This window comes from Bos taurus, chromosome 13 (genome assembly GCF_002263795.3).
Source record: "Bos taurus isolate L1 Dominette 01449 registration number 42190680 breed Hereford chromosome 13, ARS-UCD2.0, whole genome shotgun sequence".
Taxonomy (NCBI): Eukaryota; Metazoa; Chordata; class Mammalia; order Artiodactyla; family Bovidae; genus Bos; species Bos taurus.
Genome location: NC_037340.1, coordinates 18,087,522 through 18,104,599, shown reverse-complemented (window position 1 = coordinate 18,104,599; position 17,078 = coordinate 18,087,522). Strand labels below are relative to the sequence as shown.

General features: G+C 47.8%; 1 protein-coding gene across 7 annotated transcripts in view; it reads left to right on the top strand.

Moving 5' to 3' along the window:
• The window catches only part of CCNY (cyclin Y), a 120,476-nt gene extending 105,126 nt beyond the window's left edge, over nt 1-15,350 (top strand). For 5 of the 7 annotated variants that reach the window (XM_059892748.1, XM_005214274.3, XM_025000802.2 and 2 more), the window contains 6 exons: nt 1,791-1,826; nt 3,681-3,738; nt 3,831-3,950; nt 8,304-8,470; nt 11,900-12,062; nt 12,692-15,350. In XM_059892748.1, coding sequence (XP_059748731.1) covers nt 1,791-1,826; nt 3,681-3,738; nt 3,831-3,950; nt 8,304-8,470; nt 11,900-12,062; nt 12,692-12,808 — 661 coding nt within the window. In that variant the 3' untranslated portion in view covers nt 12,809-15,350. 7 annotated transcript variants of the gene reach the window in all.
• Nucleotides 15,351-17,078: the final 1,728 nt, after the last annotated feature.

The following is a 17,078-nucleotide window of genomic DNA, read 5'->3' as shown; positions in this document are numbered from 1 at the left end:
ACAGTAACATTTATTATTTCCCATGGCAGGGCTTTTTAGGTACTTGGAAGGTACTTGGAAAACTGTACCATTATTTTTTAAACTTTTGAAGTCCCTTCACCCCAATTACAATTCCTTCATCAGCTTAGATGCTTTTTAGGATTTTAGGAGAACTATAATATATTACACTTGCTCAGGAATACTTTTCACACTTATCTAAAATCTCTTGAATTCATAGATCTGGAAAGAGAGATTTGGGAGAACGTGCTCTCTTTCGGCAGAGTGAAATGAGCTGTTGTCAGGTCGTGGGTGAATGTCTGGGCCTTTTGGAGTCCAGTGTGCACGCCCGGGCTCTAAGTGGGCACCACTGAGTGAGAAGAGGTGTCTGGGGCTCAGTCTGCTTGCTCCATGTTGGGGCCCTGGCTGGCAGTTCCTGGGCTCAGAGACCAGAGCACAATCTGATGCAGCCAGTTAGCTATGTTCTTAGAAGCTTAAAAAAAAAAAATTGGCCTCTTCAAATTTTAAAATTGTGGAAGGATCTAGACAGGTTACAAAGGAGGAAGTAATAAAAAGATTGGGCAGTTCAACCTGAATAACCCTGCCCACTTGATAGGTGATCAGAGAAACTCAGGAAAGCAGTTACCCTTTTTACTCTATCCAGCTGGAGAACATTTTTTCAAAACATTCAAGGTGAGCGTTGGTGAAGGTGAAGTGAGACAGACACTGGTGAGGAAGTGTACACTGGTACAGCTTTTCTGCAAAGATTTTGGGAGGTATGTTTGGGGGAGCCTTACGATTATTAACAACCTTAGAAACCTCCTGTTTCCAATTACAGGATGTTTTGTGGAAATAGGTCACAAAATGTTTATTTGTGGGAATATTATGGTGTTAATCATAATTGCAAAATACTATAAACAACTTAAATGTTCAAGAACAGGGAAATGGTTAATAAAGTATGGTGGAATATGGAATATAGTCGGCCATTTAAAGTTGTATTTTTGAGTAACATTTTAATGGTAAGAAACTTGTTAATGAGGATGAAAGTGGGATGCCAGCCTGCTTGCTTACACACATAATTTATAGGTAACTAGGAATAGATGTCTCTATATCTCAAGCTGGTAGTAATCATCTTTGGGCAGAGGAATTATTTTCTGTATACTTTATTTTCCAAAAATTTCTACAATATGAATATATCTCATTTTATAATCAGAGAAACAGTACTTGAAAATTCAGGGGATGGGAATGTCTTCATTAAATTCTTTTAAAATGTAAAATGAAATTTTAAGGTATTAAACTATAAGGTATTACAAATAAGAGGTAAGTACCATTTCAGCAGATGAATGAATAAGTTAGGCAGATTGCCAATAGGTTATTGATTTTAAGAGAAAAAATGATAAACCACTGTGGGTAATATTCACATTTTTCTGGCAGTTATAAAGAAACCACTGATTGCCTAAAATAGCAGGTGCTGAATTGGGAGACCTCTAGAGGAGTTTAATTTAATCACTTAATTTTTGCATAATGACTATATTATACAGTGAGGAAAGCTTAAAATTTCAGATAGAGAAATTTATTTCTGACTATCACAAAGTTTTGGTGTTTCTGGAAAAGATTTAATAACTGCTGGATATAAATATCTGATTGATTTACTTTGAAGAGTGCATATTCTTAGCATTCTGAATTAAATGGGGGCTGTTCAGATGGATCGTTTTACTTAAGTTCTAAATACTTATGATCAGACTAATGCCAGAGAAAATGCAACATCTTGAATATGCTTATTAAACACTGAACTCCTGCATTTTATTTTACAGTGTAGCTCTCGCAATATATTACCACATCAAAAACAGGTATGTGGATTTTGTTTAATTTTGTGCTGAAAACATCACATTTTATCTGCAATGACATTTTTCCTATTGCGTTCTAGTTGCCTCAGCCTTTGAGTTTTGTATTCTTATCTCACTTTCATAGAATCTGTAAAGGTAACACAGTTTACCCACACCTCCCAGAGAAGTACTGAACTGCTTCTGAGTCAGAGGAAACCAAATGAAGTCAGCAAAAGAGAACAGAGTTTCTTGACAGTATTCAGCCTCCTCTTGACTTTATTTTCTGTGTCATTCACTTAAACATTCTGTCTTTTATAAAATATTGTAACAAGTTTCTGTGCACAGCTTTCACATGAAAAAGAAGTTCATAGAAACAGTTTTGTTGTAAAGTTAGTCGTAAACTCTTTTAAGGTGGTAGCAATCCTTTCTGATGGGAGTCTGGAGATAGTTCAGTTAATTTTAGAAGTGAATCATGGAAAAATCATATAAGAAGTTAGCTGTTCAGCCGAGCTCTCTTTCGTCTTTTTGCAGACAGTAAGTCATAGAGCAGAAACTGGTGTGTCCCATGGGGGTGCATGGCAGAGGCACATCTGCAGCTTCTGATAATCGCGAGCCTAACTGACATTGGAACGTTACTTGCTGTTACCAAAGCAGCAGTTTCCAAAGAAAATTTTTTAGGCAACACTCAAATGACATAAGTCAGGTGGAAGCAGAGCCGTCACTAGCAGGGTGTGGTCCCCCCCAAGCCCAGCGCCCCCTCTGCCCGCGTTCATGGAGAGAGCCGCCCCTTTAAGTGGGTCTGTGTGGGTACTGGCTGGTAACAGCCAGGTGCACGTTTTTACATGGCCGTGGCCCCCCCAGAGCCCAGCGCCCCCTCTGCCCGCGTTCACGGAGAGAGCCGCCCCTTTAAGTGGGTCTGTGTGGGTACCGGCTGGTAACAGCCAGGTGCACGTTTCTACATGGCCGTGGCCCCCCCAGAGCCCACCACCCCCTCTGCCCGCGTTCACGGAGAGAGCCGCCCCTTTAAGTGGGTCTGTGTGGGTACCGGCTGGTAACAGCCAGGTGCACTTTTCTACATGGCCCCTGTTGTTTTTCAAAATTGAGTCGTGGGGCTTTCCTGATGGCTCACAGTGGTAAAGAATCCACCTGCCAGTGCAGGAGACACAAGTTGGATCCCTGATTCAGGACGATTTCGAGTGCTGCAGCGCGGCTAAGCCCATGCACCACAACTACTGAGCCTGTGCCATGGAGCCCAGGAGCCACCACCGCTGAGCACACGTGCGGTAACTGCTGCCGGCCACGTGCCTAGAGCCTGTGCTCCGCAACGAGAAGCCTGCGCAGCAGCTAGAGAAAAGCCCATGCCTCAGCGAAGACCCAGCACGGCCAAAAATAAATACATACATTAAATTATTTTTTAAAAATACAGTCGTGAGGCCCCTCATTAGTGAAGTGGTTAAGCTGCATGCTGTGAGAATTTCAGACTAATCTCCAGGACACGCTGCGTGTTCATTCTCACCCTCAGACTTCTTTTGTGTTGACAACGTAGTGATAGTTTAAACAGATCCATCAAACTTTGCTCAGAAATAAGATGTTAAAGAAATTTAGATTTGGTGCATTTGAAAACTCAAGAAATGAAAATCTTTGATTTTTACTTTACTAAATGGGATTCATAACCTTTATTTTATGGACTATTCAAAGGTGATTAAGTAATGTCCCCAAGAAAAGCAAATTATAATTCATGAATAATCAATAGCATCTCTTAACAGTACTGCCTCTGTTTCTTGAAATAACAGTTGAATCAAAATACATTTTGTTTTCATTTTGACTGGCACTCTGCTACAGAAGGGAAACTCCGTTTTCTGTTACTTTCCTCCCCAGGGACCCAGATGGAAGGATGCTCTTGGATATTTTCGATGAAAACCTTCACCCTCTTTCGGTAACCCTCCCCTTGGGTCCCAGGGTATGGTCCAGTCATGTCTCTGTGGCTCCTGTGGGGGGGCTACTCATGGAGAATGTCTCCCTCCCCAGAAATCCGAAGTGCCACCAGATTATGACAAACACAACCCAGAGCAGAAGCAGATTTACCGGTTTGTTCGGACACTGTTCAGTGCTGCTCAGCTGACTGCAGAATGTGCCATCGTCACCCTGGTGAGTGCCCGCAGGATGACATGGCCATCGAGTGGGGTGCAGGTGGGAGTGTCCACTGCAGACCTGGGAACCCCAACGCCACCTCAGGGTTGTCTTTTATCCAGAATAGCAACTGAATCTCCCAAAAGAGAGCATGCGGTCTGTTCCGCAGTCCCACCTAAAGCCCCTTGTCAGATCACACTCAGAAGCAGGAAAGCTGAAACGACCCATGCAGGGTCCACAGTGCTGAGAAGGACCAGGGCCACCTCACTGATGTCCAGGTTTCTGGTGTTGGTTCCCTACGTCGCGAGGACTGCTGTAATTGCTGCCTTCTCCTCTGTGATTTTTGTGTAAATACGTGTCTGTAAGATGAGACATTCATGAGACATTCAGAGACAGCGTGGACATAATCTGCACATTGACTCAAGTTAAAAACCTATAACCTTCCTTAGATTCTTAAAACCTTAGGGACGGTTGATTTAGCTCCGATCTCATTGGGGAAGCAGCTTTGACAGCGGAGCCCGCTGTCACTGACCTTTCCCACTGTGCACCACTCAGATAAGAAACGGGCTTGCCAGTGCGTGGGCTGTCCCGTGGGCCCATGCAGTTCCCTGAGAAGAGACCCTGTGGTATGACGACGAGTGTAAGGACCATCCACATCTCCGCCACACTGAGAGCCCCTTGTTCTCAGCTCATGGCACAGTGACCGGTTTGCTTGTGAATTCCTTCTCTTGTGGAACTTGCCCCCTGACAGGTGAACAGACATCCAGCAAGTCTTCCTCTGGTGATGTGGCCTGCTGATAAACCCTGAGGTCATGACTGAGAAGCATATTTATGGCTCAGCTTTGTTCCTCCAAAGGATGTCAAGACCTCAAAAAACCCCCTCCAGGCAGCAGGGTTGACATTTTAATGAAGGGAGATTGTGACAAAGGGGGAAGAAGAGGAAGAAAATCAGATAATGAGTACTTATTTGACGCCCTGAAGAAAGATTTATTGAAGCTCCTGTTTCAAGATGTGGTGGGGTTTTTTGCCTTCTGTTCTGAAGAAAATGGTGACCTGACTTTGCCCTGTAGCACCTTCCAGTTTGGATTTATCAGCGTGAAGAAGCTTTGTGTCCTGTGAAAGACATAGTTTCTGCAGAGACTTCTGTTGAGAACATGTAGTTTGTTCCCCTGTCTCCAAGCAGACGTGGGTGGTTAGTTTGTCTTGGGAGTGCTGTGGGAGTGGGTCAGTTGTGGGAGCTGCTGAAATCCTCCCTTGTCCTGGGACATCAGCTGGCGGCTTAGCAGGAGATGAGCGTCTCTGGCTATAGCTGACAGGTGGGCAGCGTCAGGGGCCCTCACAACAGGCACAGCTCTGCAGACTGAGTCTCCGGGGTCTGCTTGGTTGGCCCAGGCAGCCAACTCTGTGTTGCGATCGAGCCCGGCGTGTGATGGTCCCACCCGTCATTCCAGGCTCACAACAACCCTTCACAGCAGGCCTGGGCTGGGGCTGGCGGGCTGCGTCCCTCTCTGCCTTTCTCCTGGGCCTTCCCTTGGTGGCCTGGCCCGTTGCCCAGAGGAGGCAGGGAGGACCACAGTTAGCTCTGCCCCGCTGCCTATGGGAGACGCTTCCAGAGCCTTCAGCCACTTGCTGCTGCGTGTGTCCAGGAGCACCAGGCATGCCAGCTCAGCTGGGTCCCCCCCGGCAGCCCTGAGGGCTGTCACTTGGCCCCAAAGTGCCTCTCGGAGGCCGGTGCTCTGGTGAAGAGGCCACCTGTGGAATCTATCCATTCTGACCCCAGAGACCCCCCTTTTTAGGGCACATTAGTGGTTTCTACCGAGGTCAAAAGTGCTGTTCAGATAAAGTCCAGTGAGGAATCCAGCTACCTCAAATATTAGCAAATAGGAAGCGCTCGGGAGGCCCAGTCAGCTGAGCTGTGGGTGAGGGCCTACAGTGCACCGACCGGGGCTGCTCTGAGTGATGGACAGGGAAGCCCAGCATCCTCAGAAGTGTGGGTGGGGCTGCTCTGAGTGATGGACGGGGAAACCCAGCATCCTCAGAAGTGTGGGCGGGGCTGCTCTGAGTGATGGACAGGGAAGCCCAGCATCCTCAGAAGTGTGGGCAGGGCTGCTCTGAGTGATGGACAGGGAAGCCCAACATCCTCAGAAGTGTGGTCCCGTGCACCCTGGAGTCCGTGAGTGTGCACTTTCTCCCTGCCCCCCGGGGCTGCTCTGAGTGATGTACAGGGAAGCCCAGCATCCTCAGAAGTGTGGTCCCGTGCATCCCGGACTCCATGACTGTGCACTTTCTCCCTCTTCTCCTCCCCCACGCCATGCCTTCCAACAGTTTTATTTTGTACAGTCACCTGAATGCTCTGTAAGCGGTCACTAACCTGTATTTTCTAGAGACTCAGGATGGTCCTTCTTAGGAAGTTAAATCTGAAAATTTAATTGAGCAGCAGTGTCCTATTAGCAATGGTGTAGGGAATGGTGTTCAGAAAAAATCAATCGTATATTATTTTACTTGGCAGAAAATTAAAATAGCCAAGTGGGAGTTTACTAAAGAAATTACAGCTGATCCTTGAATATAGCTTTCTTGGCAGATTCTTCCAAATTGCATGCTATTATGTGGTGCTTTTATGAATTCTTTCTCCCCAAACATAACATCTGCTTCCCCTCGGTAATGGACTGTGTTATCATATCTAATTTCTCCAGGTCATCTTAGTGGAATATCAGATGTGGTAGATGGCTTGTTTTTTTCCAAACATTATTTTAAATGTTACCTAGTGTACCTATTAATATATATCTACTGTGGTTAAGTAAGAACAAAATTGAGTAACCTTTTTGTACTGAGTCAGTGAGAAGCTATTTCATTGGGGAGCTTGGAAAGGTTTACATAGCTCATTTATATAAAGGAGTAGCATCTTAGGGATCTGGTTGAAGAGTGTCCATAATGATTGCTTCAAAAGATCTGGAGTTAGATCCAGCCTCAGTTTTCTGCTCCTAGTACAGTTTTGTGGCACATTTAAAAAATTCTTTTCTTGGTGGAATAAGAAGAGTTAGTCATCAACCTTTGTAACATACATGTAGTCTGGGCTCCTGAGGTCGGTGTCTAATTAAATTTCCCCTCAGCCTGGCCTGGATCTCTCGCTGAAGGATTTCAGTTTTCACACAAAAATAATGATCTAAAACATTAGCTTACTCTTCCTGCTCCTTGATGTAATAAATGCCATTAAAAACTAAAATCTGTACAATGGAAAAGATGACTGACCTCTGCTGAGTGACCCACGTTTCTTCACCAGTGGTTGTCATAGCCCAGTGCTGTTCTGTCCCTGAGGGACGTTGGAAGCGCCCCTGAAGGTCCATAGAGCACGGTTGGCAGGCACGTGTCGTGACCCCAGAGGCCTCTCTGAAGGCCTCTCAGATGTTTAGTGCTGAGCACCGCAGAGGGGACTGGCTCTTCCCTGAGTGGTCTCCTCTGACCCCCCATTCCCCCCGCACCTGTCTCTAAATCCAGGGCCTGAGTTTCCCGCCTGCTTCTGACCGCGGCTCCTTCCTGAATGCCATTGCTGTGGTCATCTCATCCACTCAGGCCTCCCTAGACCTGCTCTCCTGTAGCCGCATTCCACATCCAGAGCGTCCTTCCTGCAGGGCCCTGTGTCCCTGAGGCCAGCACGTGGGGGCCGCTCCCTGAACCAGCGGCGTGCTGAGTGCTGGGCACATGGTGGGAGTGAGGCCCGGGGGTGGTCCTCAGGGGACTTGGCTTCCTCGGGGGAGAGACCGGAGGAGGGCAGCTGCCCTGCCTGGGGAGAGACGCAGCCAACGGTGGCAGGGCTGGGTCACTGGACCAGGGTGGGGCAGTAAGGTGGACATGATGGCTTCCCGTTTCATCACCTCTCAGAAAACTTAGGGCCTCTTGGCAGCTCATTGGGTATGGCTGTTTTGTCTTTGTGATTATATTAGTAATTTCTTTCTCATGATTTTTATTTTGTCTTTCATACTGTGCCCCTCATCCGGTCTGAGGAGTACTTGGTATCTGAGATCATCCATAAAAATCCTGCTTTTTAAGATGGAAGGAACTGACTTTTCATTAGTAAAGCACTGGAAGCAGAACGAAATGTTTTAAGCAAAAGAACCATCATCACTTGTCTGTTTACTGACTCAGCAGACAGCTGAGGGCCAGCCCTCATCTCAGAGGCAGAGAGCTCCTGTTTGAGTGGCAGAGGCAGACAAGGTGCTGGCCCTGGTCAGCTTCCCTGGGCTTCTCCACCTTGGCCCCCGTTCACAGACCACAGGCCGCACAGACTGGCTGCCGGGCTTGGGAGGGAGCCCTTGACCCTCCCTCTGTCTGTGGCTTAGGGCTGAAGGGTGCTGGTGTGGCCGTGTCTTCCAGGTGTACCTCGAACGGCTTCTCACATACGCAGAGATTGACATCTGTCCGGCCAACTGGAAGCGGATTGTTCTGGGGGCCATCCTGCTGGCCTCCAAGGTGTGGGATGACCAGGCGGTGTGGAACGTGGACTACTGCCAGATCCTGAAGGACATCACGGTGGAGGACATGTGAGTGTGGGCGGGGGCGCCCCCGTGTGGACGTGCACGGGGAGGAGTGAGTGACCGTGGCTGTGCATCTATTGTGAGCTGGCTGAGCAAGGACACGGTTGCGGATAGGATTTACAAAAACCTGTGCGTCTCATCCTGTGGGTCCCAGATGGGTACTGGGACAAGCTTTCTGGCTTATGAATCTAGTCTCTGAAACCATGTTCCAGGGAACCTTCCTTTACCTTTCTGCTCCCCGTCTGCGGTGGGGTTCATCCCCACTCTGTACTCACTGCAGACTGACGACAGGCAGCAGACAGGCTAAAATGCTCCCTGCCTCTGTTCAGTTTCAGAAAGAAGATTATCACTGCTTTTTGACACGTGTTGCAAGTTCACTTGGCTTCACATGAACTTTCTGTCCCTCAGGGTCCTCCTGTGCTTCCCGGTTGGGCCACTCCTCTCTCAGGGCACCGTTCTGGGTTCACCTGCAGCCCGAAGCCTGGGGTCCCTGGGGCTGGATGTACAGGAAGTGGGGTCAGGACGAAAGGAGCTGCTTTGGAAACAATCAGGATGAACTTCTGCACTGCTGACCCAGTTCTTACTGACGTGTTTCTCATCTTGTTTGTCTGGCTTCCTCAAGCCGGACAGCCTCTTCTTGCTAGAGGAGGTTCCACTGTGTCCCAGACCCCATCCATGTCCCTGGACCCTACCTGCCCCTTCCTCCGGTTGCTGGCTGGCTGGGCATCCCCCCTCTTTTTGCTGCCCTGGGGACACTTGTTTATGTTCTTGCATCTTTTGCCACAGAGCCTTTTCCTACTACAGACCAGTAAGACTCTTTCCTGCACCTGTCATTCTTTATCCTTAAAAAGTAAGAAAAATATGAAGTCTTTGATAGCAAGAATTAGAAAATTAAAAAAATTTTTTAAGTCTTGATTTTATTTCAAGCTGAAAACAGTTATTAAGAGAATTGTCATACAGACCGTAAGTTGGTCCCTTCCACCTTTTGGCTGCTGTGAGTAACTCTGCTGTAAACGTGAACATCAGTGTGCAAATTCCTCCCTGAGGCCCTACTCTCTGTTCTTTGGAGTCTGTGCCGAGGAGTGGGATTACCCCTTAATAGCTGGTCTTTAAAGTGGGCTCATTTTTCTAGAAAAGTCGATAGGCCATGAGGTGATGAAAACAACTTTCTTTCATTGTAGAGCCCCATTCTAAAGTTGCTAAGTGGCATCAATCAACTGGGTTTCTTTACAGTGATGACCTAATGCAACAAATACTTCGGAAATGTTTTGGTTTATTCACTTGAATTTATTTATTATAAATTTTTACATCAGAACTATTTACTGGTAATTAGGCTTCCCAGGTGGTGCTAATGGTAAAGAATCCACCTGCCAGTGCAGGAGACGAAAGAGACTCAGGTTCGATGTCCTGGGGAAGATTCCCTGGAGAAGGAAATGGCAACCCACTCTAGTATTCTTATCTGGAGAATCCCATAGACAAGGAGCCAGGCGGGCTAAAGTTGATGGGGATGCAGAGTCAGACACGACTGAGCAACTAAATGCACACACACACACACACACACCCTTGAGAGTAGCAAATCCATCAAGCCCATTCCCTCTGCATCACTTAGTTTTCTGATGATTTATCATGTAACAAGCTGTCAGGTATCCCTGGAGGAGGTACTGCTATTGTTTGGAAATTCAAATTTGGGGAATTATTTTTATTTTCTAAATATTGCCCTAGTTTGAAAACACAGCCATTCTAAAATCTTTATTTCCCCCACAACATAAACAGAAACATTAAAAAAATAAATATTCAGAATGGCTGTTTTTCCCTTAAGGAACCTGGGGAAACTGCCGCCTTGTTAGAAACCAGATTCCTCTCGACTTTAATCCTGGTTATACCCTCAACAAAAGGCAGTGGTGTCTAGATACCATCTGGGGTGGGAATAGCTTCCTGGCTCTCTCACTGGTTTTTCTTCCTGGCATTGGAGAATGGGAGCTGCAGTGTCACCACTTGGCCACTAGGTGGCAGTGTGTCCACAGGCAGCTCCCAAGTCTTGTTAAGATCTTACCTGGATTCTTGTTATTTCACAGGATGATCTCCTAAGTCTGACTTAAAGCAGGCATAAATAAAAGTCATTAGAAGTGTAAATTTTGACATCACATATACATTTGGGGCTTAACTTCTTCCTCAAAGCTGCATGGAAGCAGCCCTTCTGATTAGATGAACTGAATTCGATGTCTTGATCTTTCCCTCCAAAGCTCTCAGGCCTTCGATAACAACTTGCTGAGGTTCCTCAGTTATCTTTTGCCTAGGAGCTGCTGTCAGGGAACCAGCCACTACCGCCTCCCAGACTTAGCTCAGCTGTCACTTCCAGGAAGCTTTCCCTGATCCCTCCACCCAGGCTACGCTTGGTCCACTCCATTCAATAATTAATAACTAATTATTGAGCACCACCTGTGTGTCAGGTGCTGTGCTGGGGCCAGGCTGCAGTCAGATGTCACGGTTTCTGTCTCGGAGGAGAGGAGGAGGGGAGACTGTGTTAAAGGACAGAAGTGAGTCCAGGGTGCTGCCCGGGGGGTGGCCTAGAACTGAGAATCTGGCCCAGGACCAGTGCTGACAGACAGACCTGTCCCTGAGGATGCTTTTCCCCCGGCAGTGACTACCAAGAGGTGGGCCTGCTAATGGGGGCGTTATACAATGTGTTCCAGCCTTCATCAGCTATAAGGGGATTGGCTCCTTTATGGACCAGGCACTGTTATCCAGGAGGGAAGGCAGGAGGGAAGGCTCAGCAGCAGGAGCGTACTAGAGATGCATGTTCTTGGGCCCACCTAGACCTGTCAAATCAGATGGGTGGCCCAGCTGTGGGTCCTCACAGACCCTGCAGGTGATGGGTTAGGCTTAGGGTTTGGGGGGGTGGGTGGGTGCATGCTGAGACTGGTGGTCTCCTTCCTGCACTCCCATGGTCCTGAGGAAGCTGCTCATCGCTTCCCCACCCTTCCCTCCCCGCAAGGTGATCCTCTGGGTCTCGGAGGCCTGTCCTCTAGGCAGCCGTCCAGTCTCACTGGACTCTGTTTGACAGCTCCTAACTGTGTCTTCTGCCCCGTTTGAACTGATGGTTCATGTGGTGAGGTGAGGCCAGAGCCCGCTGCATGTGTATGTGTGTGCACACACACATGTGCTTGGTCTCAGTGTTGGGGTCACCCTGAAGCACTTCCTGGTGCTGATCATCCCAGTTAATCAGGCCTCATCCTCTGGGCACTGGGTCAGATGGGCTTGGCTTTTATCACCAGTTTGGTGGTGAGATGGCAACTCTGCGTCCAAGCGGGCCGCCGGTGAGATGGCTGTTCTCCCTGGAGGGTGCGGTCTTGTGGCCTCCGTGTCCGGCAGCCTGCCTGGGCTGTCCGCGGTGGGGACAGCGGCTGAGCTGTGCATTTCTGTCTTACTCTGCAGGAACGAGCTAGAGCGACAGTTCCTTGAATTGCTCCAGTTCAACATCAACGTTCCTTCCAGTGTTTATGCCAAGTATTATTTTGATCTTCGTTCTCTGGCGGAAGCCAACAACCTGAGCTTCCCCTTGGAGCCCCTGAGCAGGGAGAGGGCCCACAAGCTGGAGGTAAGAGGCACCAGCGTCCCGCGGGTACACTCCTGCGGCAGAGCTCTGTGCTCAGGCTCGTTCTGCCATTGCCGGTCATCATAAAATAAGGACCAGATGACCTGGATTGCATTGGTACAACCTCATACTTTTAATAACCTTCTCAGTACTGGTTTTTATTTAACGTGCATTGATTCTGTTTTTTAAATCAAATAAGTTTTTTAAAACCCGTTTTAAACCAGCATTCACTTTTATAAGGGAAAAGATACCAGATGACCCTATGATTGGCAATCCAGAAAGGTTTGAATCCGCTTTTTTCATTTTTTGAAGCTGTTTTCTCCACAGCCTTGTTGTTGGTCTTGACCTGGGTTTAGGGCCGTCACTGTGAAGCTGTGTGACACTTGTGTCTTACGTATAGCTCGGCTTTGCACTTGCACCGGCCTCTTCCCATCCGACTTTGGCGGCTGCAGGTGTGGGGAGGAGAAGGCTCACAGGTCAGAGCCGTCTTCCAGGGGAGGTGCGGGGCCCTCAGCACCTTCATCCCGCACATCCTCAGTGTCGCGGATGGTGCTGGCCCACTGCAAGGATGGAGAGTGTGGGCAGGGTGCCGGCCCCGGGGCTGATCTGAGTGTCTCTCTCCTGCCCTTCAGGCCATCTCCCGCCTCTGCGAGGACAAGTACAAGGACCTGAGAAGACCCACGAGGAAGCGGTCAGCGAGTGCTGACAATCTGACTCTGCCCAGGTGGTCCCCGGCCATCATCTCCTAACCGTGGGCGTCCCTGCCGGAGGCCGTGCCATCCCTCAGTTTCTCCTTTAGTTCGAGAAAAGACAGACGTGGGGTGGTTTTGTTTTGTTTCCCCTCTCCTTTTCTTTTTAATTCATAGCTCCGCCAGGCTGCCTTGATGAGCGCCTCTGGGCTGCGCGCACGCGCAGCAGGGCTCCGAGGACGCGAAGTCGGTGCCATGGGATCCCGTCCACGCCTTCCCAGCCCCGGGTCAGCGCTTCCTTCGTGGAGGAAAAAGACTCTAACCCTGGAGGAGGCAGGGAAGGGACGGGAAGTCGCATAGAGGCAGGGAGCGGCTTGGCCTGGTTCCTAAGTCCCCGTCGGTCAGTAGCCGAACCAACCTGATAGGAGAGCCCGGCATAGGTGACAAAGTTGGATGCGCATTAAAGGCGCGCGCCGCGTTCACCACCCCACCCGGATCAGTATGTCCCGTTAAGACTTCTTGCATTCCTTCTTGCTGCTTCTCGGGGATTTGGGGGGGATTTTTGTTTGTTTTATTCTGTTTTGGTTTTGATCCCACAGAGCAGAGAATATAGTTTGTACCCACCATGGCACAGACATCCAAATAAATAGCACTGGCTGTTTCTCTGCACCACTCCTGCGAGCTGTCTTCTGAGCTTTCTTGCTCTCCAGGGGGGCACTTGTCCCGTGTCTGCGCACCTTTATCCTAGCCGGTTTTCTCCACAGTGGCGGAATCAGCTTGACTGTAGTGCTGAACCAGACGACTCCCTTCCCCCAGCTCCTCCCCCAGGAACATTCTAGATCACATGGGTGCTTGTGCCTTCTGATCCTGCGGTGGTCTCTCTCTCTGCCTGCCCCGAGGGGCAGCCCCTTCCTCGCCCCGCCCACCCCCCTCCTCTACTTCCACGTCCATTGTGCAAGCAATATTCCTCTCAACTTTTATATGTTTACTTCAAATCAAAGTTAGTCTATTTGTATAAAAATTTTTTAAAAATCTAAAATTAAAAAAAAAGGGGGTGGGGTGGGTATTCACATGGAAGATCACTGAAGGGCAAAATGTTCCTATTTACTGAGGTATTTTTCACAGAATGATTGAATAAAAAACAACTTGCATTTTCATTGTGGGTGCTTAGTGAAGTTATATGAAACTAAAGCTGTGAAGGTTTACATGTCATTAATTATGACCGTCCTTTTTCATTTCTGACTATTCTTCATTTCCTTATGGGCCAAATGGAGAGCTTTTGTAGCAAGGAAAATTGAAGGGTTAATGACAGAACCTCACAGTTAAGTCTAAGAATCTGGGTCAGTGAAGCATACAGTGCTTTGGGGTTTGCATATTTTCTCGGGTCACAATGACAGAGGTTTCTAAGTTTTTCTTTCATCAGGTCTTTGAGGCAAATGGCAGTAGATAAATCTGTGTTTTACCACCCTCCTGTGTGAGCTTGGAAAACTCTGGAATCTTACGTTATTTGTCTTGTGCCCTGAACTCATACACCTGCTCCCCAGACATGCCTGCCCCTGAGGAGACATGCTTTGTTAGTGGGAGGGACTCAGAAACAGCCAAGCAGCCCAAGAACACAAAGGCCAGTGCTACTCAGATGGCCCTGAAGTTTGTAGCATGTGTAAACCCAACTGTGTGGGCCAGAAATACTGTTAGATTCTTTCTGGCTTAAACTTTCAAAAGCAAACAAGTGGAACATGGAAAGTGAATTATCTTTCCATTGTAACTGTGTATCAGTATACTCCATATGGGTTCCAAAATCAGCTGCTCTCTTCAAGTAAGATTTGGATTTAGAACATGAAATAGAGACCCCCCAAAAATGTAGAAAATAACATTTTATATTCCCTAAACTATATAGCTTAAAAAGGGACATATTTTCTTAGCTGACTATGAATACCTCTCAAATAAATTAGTTCCTCCCATGTAGAGTATCTTACTTTACCGATCCATTTCAGGAAAGAGGTTTTGCTGCCTTTCAAGCAGACATCTTATTTTTATCCCTTTTATTTGAATGAGAGATTTGAAAATTGAATTATGTAAATATTTCCATGCATCTGCTATTATTTTGTGGAGTTTATTAAAGTACTTTAAAAAATTGTATAGTCTATTTATTGTATGTATGTACCTACAGTCTGCTGACTTACAGTGGATTCCGTAAAGCCTGACTCAGTCTTGCTTAGACTATTGAATATTGTTTTAGCCTTGTGCACTGGATTCTACCTCTGTATAGGAAAATTTTCCATATTCCTGAGCATTGATCTGTATTAATTGGTTATGTTTCTTGCACTGAGGATTTTTAAAACTCTGTTGTAAGTGTAGATTTCAGTTTTGCTTTTGCAGAATGGATCCCTTGACATGAAGGTAATTTAGGTTGGGTTTATTTTTCTACATGATGAAGAAGACTTAAACATTACATTCTCTGGTTTGTTCTAAGTTTGCAAAAAAAAAAAAAAAAAAAAGCCCAACAACACCCAGTACAGTACCTATTGATAAATCATCGTGATGTAATTTGTTTGCAAGGTGGTTCATGCCCTACAATTAAAGCCGGATTGCTATTTAGGAATACATTGTCTTAGTGTAGTTTTTGAACGGGCAGTTTTCATTAATGAAGGGTGAAGAAAACCACACAATTTATTGCCTTTAAGTTTAGATTTGACTTAAAGTCGTTCGGGAGAATAAGTATGCCAATGAATTTTCCCTTTTTGTTTTACGTTTTTTCTTTTAAACTGGGAGAGGCAAAAAAGTCGGATTTAAAACCAACTGGAGCGCAAGATGGGAGGCCCTGCTAAGATGCCAGACATTGCTGTGCCTTAAATGCACCCGCTGGGGCTGTCACCTGGCCCCTCTCCCGGGTCGCCCACCTGCACCACCCCCCAAGCTCCTCCTCTTGGTCTTTGGCAAGACCATCTCCGCCCTGGGCTTTCCTTTGGGTCTAGGGGTTTTGATGCTTGGCTGAGCTGCAGAGCAGAATTTGCTACATAAGTGATTTTGATCCTTCCAGGCTACTTTTGGTAACCTCTCACCTGGGGCCATATTTTACAGCTTTGACATTTTTAAACAATAAGATACAATTCCTGGTTCATTGTAGGTACTTATTAAGTGTTAAATAAACACAGAGACCAAATAGTGCTTGCCTTCCTGCTGCATTTTTTGAATATGACATTGAGATAGAATTGAACCGGTTTTGAGGATGCTGAGTGAACCAGTTCTTTTCTACATGATGAAAAGCAGTGGAGAGTATTATGGGTTCTGTAGGTGTTAAGTGATCCTCAGAAGGACTGGATCTTCTCCATCCGCTTTGACTTTACTAGAATTAGCATCTCAAGACTCCCAGTGAGTGGACTGTGGCAACACGGGTCTCTTCTGAACCACAGGAGCCCTTCCCTGCCCTTATGAAAAAAAGAGAAGTAGGGAACATACCCTCAAGTAAAATAGGAACAGGGTACTGAAGGATTAATTTGGGACTCGTTATTTTAAGCTCTGCGAATTACAAGGAAGGCCCCGCACACAACTGTGTTCGGTTTATGACTGGAGCTTCCTGACCGCCAAGCCTTCCTAGCCCCACTGCACTGGGAACAGACCGTCCCGCAGGGCCAGCGGCGCCGTCCGCAGTAGGGAGGTGAGCAGGGGCCAGCGGCGCCGTCCGCAGTAGGGGGGTGAGCAGGGGCCAGCGGCGCCGTCCGCAGTAGGGGGGTGAGCAGGGGCCAGCGGCGCCGTCCGCAGTAGGGAGGTGAGCAGGGGCCAGCGGCGCCGTCCGCAGTAGGGGGGTGAGCAGGGGCCAGCGGCCCCGTCCGCAGTAGGGGGGTGAGCAGGGGCCAGCGGCGCCGTCCGCAGTAGGGGGGTGAGCAGGGGCCAGCGGCCCCGTCCGCAGTAGGGGGGTGAGCAGGGGCCAGCGGCCCCGTCCGCAGTAGGGAGGTGAGCAGGGGCTTGCGGCCACCAAGCTGCTGGACTCGGACTAGAGTGGGGTAGCGGCTTCCTTCCACTTCGGGTAGGTTTTCTCACTAAGTTTGCATGTCTGGAGCTGCTCAAGGTCAGTTGTGTCATTTTCCATTAGAAACGTTCATCTCTGATTTGAAAGTATCATCGGAGGCCTTTGTCTGCATCGCTGTGAGTCTGGGCCGTGGGTCAGACTGGGTGGTCCTGGTGCCCACAATGCCCATCGTAGGTCTTTGCAGCAAGAATTGTGGAGAAGCCTGTGTCCTTTAGGGACTCGGTCTGGGTAGAGAGCTTTATTTCCTTAAAGAGCTTTGTTTAAATAGAACACGGGATTAAAAAAGAATGGCATTCCAAA